At 33.9% G+C, this 10,117-nt stretch overlaps 1 protein-coding gene across 1 annotated transcript; it reads right to left on the bottom strand.

Annotated features, from left to right (window-relative positions):
- On the bottom strand, positions 1 to 1,634 carry LOC138304978 (caveolin-3-like). Its single transcript, XM_069245397.1, has 2 exons — positions 1,581 to 1,634; positions 1 to 345 (listed from the first exon to the last, which is right to left on the bottom strand). The coding sequence occupies exons 1-2, from the start codon at positions 1,632 to 1,634 to the stop codon at positions 1 to 3; spliced, it is 399 nt and encodes a 132-aa protein (XP_069101498.1).
- Positions 1,635 to 10,117: the final 8,483 nt, after the last annotated feature.

Below are 10,117 nucleotides of genomic sequence, written 5' to 3'. Positions count from 1 at the left end.
TTATCCCTTTGTTCCGGAATGCTGAATAGAGATGTTAGAAAACATTAGACCACATGTCTCACATAGCGGTGCGAGAATGCACCCGATGATATTCCCAGCACATTTCTGCAGGGCACTGCAGTTGATGACGAAGATCTTGATGGCCGGAGTTAGACACCACACGTGCTCAAACGCCACACATGCAAACTGGAACCCCCAGAGAAAGGCCGCGCAGAGACCACAGAAGACAGCCAGGAAGTTGTAACAACAGTTCTTGCTACAAGAGTAACACTGTTCGGATGTCTGCCAAACACAATCGAAGCTTTGGGTTCCGTCGCTCTCTGCAAACACGTCTTCAAAGTCAGCCTGCAAGAAAGATGGTAAGTAAGATTTACTGTTCCGTTGGTTGGTTTTCAGAAAAATTATTTGCAATTTTATTCACATGTACTAGTATTCTGGTACGCAGAGAAAAATGTGAATGACTAAGTTTTGTTTGGGTCCTTTTTGGCCCCCCAAATCCGTCAAATTTTCAAAACTGTTATTTAGTATTTAAACTGTTGGAACTGACAAATAAAGTACATCCCTAATCTAATCGTAAAGATAGTTTTCTAATTTTGCAGCTTCAGTTGTCATGGTAAACACCCGGAATATGCATGAATTTTGGGAAACTTGGAAATTTTGACAAATTTGGTCATTTTTTACGAAATTTTTGTCTAAGAAACCATAGAGCGTATCCTTGAAAAAAGATTATATTTCTTTTGAATACGTATTGGAAGTGCATACATATTCTCAGTAAATAACAAGTTTTTTCAAGGATGCCATCTATAGTTTCATGGGGAAAAGGATTGCCAAAATTTCCACATTTTTATAATTTATGCATATTTTGAATGGTTACCAGTGCAACTGCAACTGCAAACTTAGAAAACAGTCATTATAGTTGAATCAGGGATGCACTAAAGATTTAAAATGCAACAAATTAATCACTGATTTGAGGGCCAAAAAGGGCCAAAACCATACAGTCCTTTCTAACCATAACAAGCAAATACAGGACCCAGTTTCACGAACATTCCTTAATCTTTAGGGATTAATTAGCTTAACATTTCCAATAGTAAAGTATTACAGGAAAACATCTTAAGTTATTGCACCTTCTGTAATCTGAATAATTTTTTAGTTAACATTAAGGAATTCTGGTGAAACTGGACTAATCTGTCATTCGTTCAACTTTTAACGACAATGACAATATTAATTTTTTTAACCAGACTTTCAAAAAGTTCATAGGGTCATATGTTTGAACTTTTCAGATAGAAAGCAATGGAACTATGATGCAATAATGCAAATGTGGAGTAACCATACCATTGCGACAGGAAATCATTCTTTATAAATACATGGTAACACATTTTTCTACGCAGAACCCGACGTATATATCGTTCCTCTCACACCTGAAATCATTGCTTTAGTTTAACATAAAGTGGGTTATTTTTTTCAGAAAATAACTAGTTTTATCAAACTATATAGAACGTCTCCAGTATAATTATTATATTCTTACCTGAAAATAGTAGAACTTTTTTTGCCAGTATCCAGTTTGATTAATATATTCTTACCTGAATATGGTAGTTGATACCGTTAGGGTCTCTGTCCTGTTTTTGAGAGGTCATGGCTGCTACCGTAAAATGAGCTCTTCTATTCCACAAATCAGTAAAGAACGACTACTTCCAGATATCTAGTATTTGTATTTATCTATAAGTAGACAAATTTTCTTGCTTTATCAAAATCTCGGAGTGTGTTGAAAATAACGTGTTCTTCTTCCGCTCATTACTTAATATCACAGAAGTCTCTTTTGTTGTGACGTTTCTCATGTGTTGACTCTCTAAGGTGTCTTAGTTTATCTAGCTTTCTACAAAAACAAAGTTCTTTCTGCCAAACTGCTTTTGTTTACAGAAAAAAAGTTCTTCAGTGTTTGCCCATTTAACTACCTTTTTATTGGAATTCCTGTCCTTCGTTTCTAACAGTATTATTTTTGCCGAAACTCCTTCTTTTCTAACAATTTGTAGCGGTACACCAGTTTCCGTATCCAATTAATGGATTTTTTCTCATAACACAAAAGTGCCTATATCTGTTAAATAAAATTAATGTCTCGCGTCTTCATCTTAGCCGTGGCTGCATCAACAAAAACAGTTCTCCAAGTTGTTTATCGCACAACTGTTGCTATAAAACAAAAATAACAAATATTCATAGGTTACAATCTTGTGACGTATGTATGATGTAACAAGCCTCTATGAGTCTTCCTGCGTTCCCTTCACAAAAATTTCCATGAATGAAGTGAGCCTTCACAAAAATTTCCATGAATGAAGTGAGCGTGACGATCCTCAAAGGACACACTGGGGCACACTGTCTTTATGGCGAGTTATACCTATATAAACAATCTATAAATCTCAGGTAGGCTTAAAGGATCTACTCTATGTCCGTTATCTTTATAGCTCTTGCTGAGTCAATGTTGAATTATAGTAACCATCAACTTGTCAGTTTACACTATAATCATTCGAAGTACCAAGTACTTGAAATGTAACTAGAGAAAGAGCAGCAAGATAAAAACATTAATCGGTGCAACTTCGGTCGTCAGCATCGGCAGTAATTGCTCCAGAAATTAAGAAACTATGTATATATAGTATAAATCAAATACATTTCACCCTCTCATTATAATTCTATAGGGAGAGGTCTTTAAAGAAGTTGGAAAACATGTGCACGAATCCTATTGTATATAAAACTATTACAATAAAATATGTCTAAAGCATAAAATTGAATTCAAATGCAATACATCTGTAGTTAAATTGTATATTTAAAATTTGATGACTGTTTTGATATAAAGAAATGAGTTACGTGTTCTGTCTATACTACTGACCCATTCCAGGTGTATATTGATAACGCATCTGATATCTAGACATACCTGTATACAGGTATTGGCCTTTTACGTGAAATGTTCCTTTATCCGCGATTAGTGCCATGCTTATGTTGGATTTTCTGATGTATTGTAGAAAATCAATATATCAATACCACTGTTTAATATAGGTCTATCCTCACCGCCATTCGGGCTCCTTCTTACCATCGGTTTATGGTTTAATTAAAAGCACAACAGACGCTGCTACTGTAAACCAATATTCTTTTGTGTGCGATTTATTTTCGTGAATTTCGCGATAAAGGTTAATTCTCAAAAGTTTATTCCCGCTGATTAATATCTTGAACAGTTAGATTTGTAAGAAGGGAAAGAACTCTTGGTGGATCTTTAATGTGAGTGGTCAATATATGTGTGTATTATGTTATGTTAATAAAATACTAGTAAGTAAAACGAAATATGTGATTTAAAATAGTTTAAAAGTTCAAGTGTATTTTCATTCAATTTGAAATCCGCAAAAACTCAATGCTTTGAAACGGAAATCGCGAAATTTAGTAGCCGAGAAAGAAAGTTGGTTTATAGTAGTTTAGTGCTAATCATACTATTAGCGCATAAGCTAAAATTGCATTAATTAAAAATCTGTAGGTCTTTCATTAAAAAATTGTGTAGAATGGATTTTGCATTAATTAATTTCGGGCGCTAAGTTTTTGTTTCGCCAAAATAAGAACGATTGCAGTAAATTTCATTGAAAAAAGCGTAAGAAACAGAAATGACATTTTCAGAACGAGCCGACACAAAATAATGTACGACTGGTTTGCCAGTTGTCAATTTAATGTAATAGTTCTGTGTCTCTGTCGGCATGCTTCTTCAGTGAGATAGCACTATGAATAGAGCCTAAGTTCCACAATTACAAATATAAAGCGTCACAACACCAAAATACTACAGTCTCACAAAACTCGCACTCAATTTACAAACGCAACACATCATACACAGGAGGCATTCCTAAAATGACCCCGGCTGTTAATAGGACATTACTAGTAATCTAATCACCACACCAACCAACCAATGATTCTGACAATATTGATCGTTTTAGTAAGAAGGATGACCATTACTATAAATATGTGTCATGATGAATTGACATGGAAAACTATGAAACATTAATGCAATGGAATAGATATTTGTAAAATTATAAATCTGGTAATACTATTTCTTATTCAATGAGAAATATTGGATTTTATTTTCTATGAGAAGGTATCCCATGACGTGATATATCCTCATAATAGAATTATTTACTGTTTGATCATCGTCAACAGAGACATGTATCCGTTAGGGGAAGCAGAACTGCCATTAGGTGTCTGGTTCATTTGTATCGGTACAGGAAAATAAGGTATCACTGCATCCTCCGAATCTTCAGAAAGTTCTATCTATTTTATATCTCAAATGTTATATTTCCATGTTTTATGCTGTCTGTTACTCGTTACGTAAGTCACACGATTAAGGAACAGAATAATTTTCAATAATAAGTGATATCATTCTGAAAACATGTTGACAATCTTTTCCAATCGAGTTCAATCGTGTTAACTACCAAATGGTAGGTCCCCGGTCCGGTTGTTTAGACATGTATTAAATGTATTGACCGGCCCGGTAATAAATCAAAAGGATTTCCAAATGGATAACAGGTGACAGAGAAGGTTCATGTATTGAAGTTTAAAATCAATAAATTCAGTTAAATATTTCATTGAGAAATAAATCGTATGTTCTACACAGACGTGACCTCTCTTGACCTTAATGACAGAATCAACAAATTCCCTCTTAACATACAATCAGTACCTAAGTGCGTCAGAAAACCTGTACCTACTTTCACAGCAGGAATAGGCTCAATATATGTCATCATTAATCACACATTTGGAGAACCATTTGTTTAAAAAGTACATGCATGACTCAATGGCTGATAAAGACACATCACGTGGCAATCCAAGTATACTGCATAGTTGTTAATATTCGCGGGGGCTTTAATTTCGCTAATTTCGTGGATTCATCCAAATTCGTGAAAGATAATACCTCGGAAAATTTATCAAAACATGGTTTGACATACTTTAGCCTGTCGTATGAAGGACTCTTTCAAATGCTTCAAAGATAATTCGCAAAAATAAACCACCGCGAGTATGTTCCAAACAGTAATCCGCGAACTTTTACACCCGCGAAAACTAATAACTATACAATAGTTCAAAGATGTTAGTGGGTAAAACTATTGTTGGATGTTTTCGTCCTTAGGGTTTAACCATACCAGGCCCCGGGATCAGGAAACAGTCTTAGACTTGGGTTTTTGCTTAGCCAATAAATAATGAAGTAACTTTTAGTAACTTCATCTGTGATTGGCTCAGCAAAAAGTTAAGAATGTTTTAGACTTAAGATTGTTTCGTGATCCTGGGGCCTGGTTGTAAAACTTAGTTTTGATTTACCAACGACCTTTATAAATAGAAAAATAAACTTGATAAGGATGCCAAATTAACATTAACTAAACCTCATAGCAAACATTAGTTGAACAGTTCTAAGATGCGAGCACTGGTGACCAGTGCGGTAACCAATGTCCATACCTTTGAATGGTTGTGTGTCTGTGTGCTCAAAATCACGGTTGTCTGAATTACAGAATTAAAGCATTTATTTGTATCATCTATACGGCCACAAACGTTGTATCGGCGGATTTATGAATATAATGACGTAATATTGTACCCTCTATGATGAACTACAAGGGTGTTGGTAGCTTGTTAGACACACGGTTGTCGGTGCCGAACACAACATTTTACGTTTGTTTAACTACCATTCTGTATTCTATCTAAGTTTACCTAATTTGTATTATGGATACTGATAGGTTTATTTTGTTTTATGTGTTATTAACCATCAAGGTCATTCAAAGACGTACCAGGTTTATGTGGTGGAGGAAAACCGGAATATCTGGGGGAAAATACCGATCAGTGGTCAGTACCAAGGAAATGGCCAACATGGAACTAGCGACCCAGAGGTGGAAGGCAGACTTCTGGTAATACCGGTATGTGCGGATATCTTGGCACCCTGAGCCACCGCGACCCCCTCCCGATTTGGGCCCTTTTTACGAACATTCCATAATTTCAAGGAATTCCTTAACATAAAACTCTTCACAGGAAAGCATTACAGAAGTTAAGAAAAATATTAAGCTAAATATCTTATATTTGCATTCTGTAATGCTTTCCTATGAAGAACTTTAATTTAATGATTTCCTTAAAGTTAGGGATTGTTCGTGAAACTGGGCCCAGTTGTAATGTTGAAATGTTCTAACATCTATATTTACGATAAGATTTTCTTTATTTGGTCATACAGTGTGTCGGTTATGCTTAAAACCGTTTTACGAAGTTTTTATGGCGGTTAATATTTGGAAGCAGGCTCAAAGTTCAATGTTGCGATTAGTAGGTCTTATTGTCCGTTTTATCTGTGAAAAATATCTTTTTTTTTTAAAAACAATAATTATATGAAACTGTGACAATGATAGCAAGGGTAGACCATTTTGTCCAATGAACACTAATTTCAAGCTCTATATACCATACAAATTTTATTTTCATTATATTACGACTATGCAAATGAAATTTTTATATATATCACCGAATCAAATAATTGGGAAACCAAATGATATAATGATAAAAGAAAATATAACCATAAAAATGGAAATAAAGCATTAGTAACAAAAAATAATATGAATAATATATTAATAGTTTCAAATTAAAGATTGATAAAACAATGTCATATATTTATTACATCAAATCATATAAAGATAACATGCTATACAATAAAGAAAACATAAATACATATAGTATACTTGAGTGATACGTGACAGCTATTGCGTTCCATAAAGTTACAACGTAACTTATTTTATCACAATGATGTTAATGGAATAAATTATTTACCATAACATATTATTAGTAACATATTAGTAAATAATAAAATATTTCAGTTATCTGTCGGATCCAACAATGACGTGATACACATGTAAATTATATGCAGTGATATTTATTTATTATGATGTTTATTTGCCGTTGAATCAATACTGTGTGTATTTAGTTGACTCGTATAAATATTGACCCGATGTCATGTTCGAGATGGCTAATTTTGACTGGAAGTAGTGTTTTAATACATAATTTTAGAACGATGACCGATACTATCTATGTTTACTCAATGATTGTGGAATCTATCTATTTGTCATGTTGTGTGTCCGCCTACCTTTTTGATGTGATAGCCTGTCCATAAACCTCACTACTGCCCAATATAAACTATACGGTATCTTCGATGTCTATATCACTACAAATGGTATATATATAAAAAATGACTGTTTATGAGAGTTTAAATCTATGAAATTAATGTCGTTGACTTGAATAGAAGTTACTTATTTAGGGGTCGAATATTTACCGACATTATACTATTAGCCCTACAATTCTTGGTAGCAAGTTGAGCAGTTGTTAGGAAACATCTGCTTCCCTCTCCATCAAACAAACGATCTATATTCATATCTATCCTAGATACTCATTTCAATCCGTCCTTTTATTAATTTAACATTAACCCCTAAGAATTACTTTTATCGCGTTTTCATACCTAACGAACTTTTTCATGGTGATTTAGTTTCGCGATCAAGACTTTTAATGTTCTATTTTACATGTATTTGAAATATTTTGCGTTGATTTATTTTTTGCGTTTTGTTATCGGTCCCAAAATGAGAAAAGAACGCGAAAATATGTTGGTCTACAGTATATTAGAGAGCCAACATTATACATTCTCAGTATGATATTCAACCATACGCTTGATACTACTACTTACTCAGCTGTCTGGCGTAGCAAGCAAAGCCAACAAGAATCCGGTTGAACGAGACTTATGATAACAATGCCCTGGTTGTTAATATGACACAATCGGAACTCCTCGGATGTAAAACATAACCTCGGATGTGATAGGTGTAAGAATATGTACGAAAATCAAACATTTTCTTCGCCGGAAAACCTGATTACGCCATAACTGTGCATAAGAAAAATAACAGTTTTTGAAATGTTGAACTTCTATGGTCGTATTTTAAGAAATTTAGTGTAACATTTTTTTTTTCCTTTGAGACGGATAACATACTGATTCGAGGAACTGACACTTTTCGAGAGGTTGTGTCCTCGGTAGTGACCAGCTGTTATGAAAATAGTCCCCTACTTTCAATATGACATGAACTTAACTCATTCCAATCCAACACCGTAAAGCGTTCTCAAAAAATGGTGTTTCTGCAACAATTTGCCCCAGTGATCAATGAAGCCGTAGCATGGTCATTGATTGAATGCAACATTTGATTGAGACGCAAACAAAAGAAACGTATTGTTAGAATTACTTATTGTTAAAATAAACTTTTTAACGAAAACCTGACAAGACTGGGGAAATAGTTTGCGCTTAATATTGAACATAAAATGAATCGTAACAATAAAATACTGATAAACAACATTTATTACAATGCAAGTAATACAATATGAAGGATGTGATCATATCCAAAATGGTTGTAACATTTTGAGTTAATATAAACAATCATATGCAAGTCACAGAAATTTATCACAGTTTTCATCTTATGTCTTCTTATATGTAGGTATCTTCGTATATATGTATATATATTCTGTATCTTGATTGATTCTTTAGATATTCTCTTAGACAAAAATAAAATATTTGAAAATAAAGTCTATTAGTAATGTTTTGTTTATTCAATTTCTGGTTTTTTATTTTATAGAGAAGAACATTGGCATATTATTTTACACAGTCTTTTTGCGACACTGGTAATAATGTCTTCAGGAAAAGTCTTAATATTATATATTGCTTCGTCTGTCATATTTATTAACGGAATAGGACGGAGCTGTTCACAAAAAAATTGTTGAAGCCCGAAATTGGTATTTTCTGAGAGTTGTATTGCTCGGATCAAAAATTGGCTGGAAGTAGTATTGCTCGGATGAAATTTTGGCTGGAAGTAGTATTGCTCGAGATATTGCGTCAAAGGTTGAGGTATGGCTTTCCACGTCAATCATTGTCATTTTAGCGTTTGAATGGGCTGAAGATGAGGCTTATTGCTTCACACAGCGGATCTAGGCAGCAATGAATGCACATGCCATAGAGTTTTTGCAAGCATGCGCAGTTGATCTCGAGCATTTTGAACAAGGGAGTAACGTACCAGATATGAACGAATGCTATGTATCCAAACTCACATCCCCATTCCGCCGCGATACAGATCCCAAAGAGTGTTGTTAGAATGTAATAGCAAAGGTCCTTCCAGAAATTGAAACATAGGTATGAACCTTTCCAAACGCAGTCAAAACTCTTAGCTCCCTCTGGTTCCGCCAAAATATCCTCGAATGACACCTGAAAACAATTAAACCAGAATGAGCTAGGGTAGGATTAAACCAAGATATACAATCAATTATTTCTTGTTATTTAGATAATTACATCTGTAATATAATACGAAGTTATGTTTGATAGGAAGGTAGTGGTGAAAAAGAGTTTAATTAATTAGACAATTGAATTATTTGGTCTCGATAACATTATAAAAAAATTAAACTTATTTCTGAAAATCGTTGAATTTTATGGGAAGAACGGTCACTTAATATTCAAAGTATTCTTTGCTTCTTATTAGACATTGGCTTTAATTGCTGATCATATCTGTGTATTGTCGAAATTTAGCACGGCCTCGTCGCATAAGTGAATGAAAAATAAATGTTTTAAAATTGATTATTCAATGAATGAGAATGTTTGACAGTGGGTGGACTGTACTATTTATGACTAATACAAACGTTGTTTATCACCTGTACCTAGTACCACTAACTCCTATTGACTTATTTGTATTCATGTTTCAGTAAATAAATTGTCATGTTAGGAATGCGTCTCATCATAGAATTGGCTCATCTATACATTGGCGTGACATCAGGTACATATGTATTAGATGGCCTCAACTAAAAAACGGACATTTTTGTGGAAAATGGCATTGCAATATAGTATCAGGGAAAAGAACTATCCTTTAACATTGTCAATGGAATTGCTTGTATTGACAAAAATGTAATACTTTTTTTAAATGTATTAAATCGCATTCTTGGATACTATAAAGTTGGATGTGAAAATAGAGTTGGGGGTGAAAAAAATTTCGTCATTGAACATTTTGAGGTGGAATTACATAATAATACTTCATTTTAAGCTTATCAATATTTGTTCACGAATAGG

The sequence above is a fragment of the Argopecten irradians genome, chromosome 12 (assembly GCF_041381155.1).
Source record: "Argopecten irradians isolate NY chromosome 12, Ai_NY, whole genome shotgun sequence".
Taxonomy (NCBI): domain Eukaryota; kingdom Metazoa; phylum Mollusca; class Bivalvia; order Pectinida; family Pectinidae; genus Argopecten; species Argopecten irradians.
This window is presented reverse-complemented; position numbering and strand designations above follow the sequence as displayed.

What these genes read in the sequence shown, in the direction of transcription:
- LOC138304978 (XM_069245397.1), bottom strand. Translation starts at nt 1,634, where the DNA reads ATGACCTCTCAAAAACAGGACAGAGACCCTAACGGTATCAACTACCAT. An exon ending in GTATCAACTACCATATTCAG is followed by an intron (nt 346 to 1,580) that starts GTAAGAATATAT and finishes TCTTTCTTGCAG; the next exon opens with GCTGACTTTGAAGACGTGTT.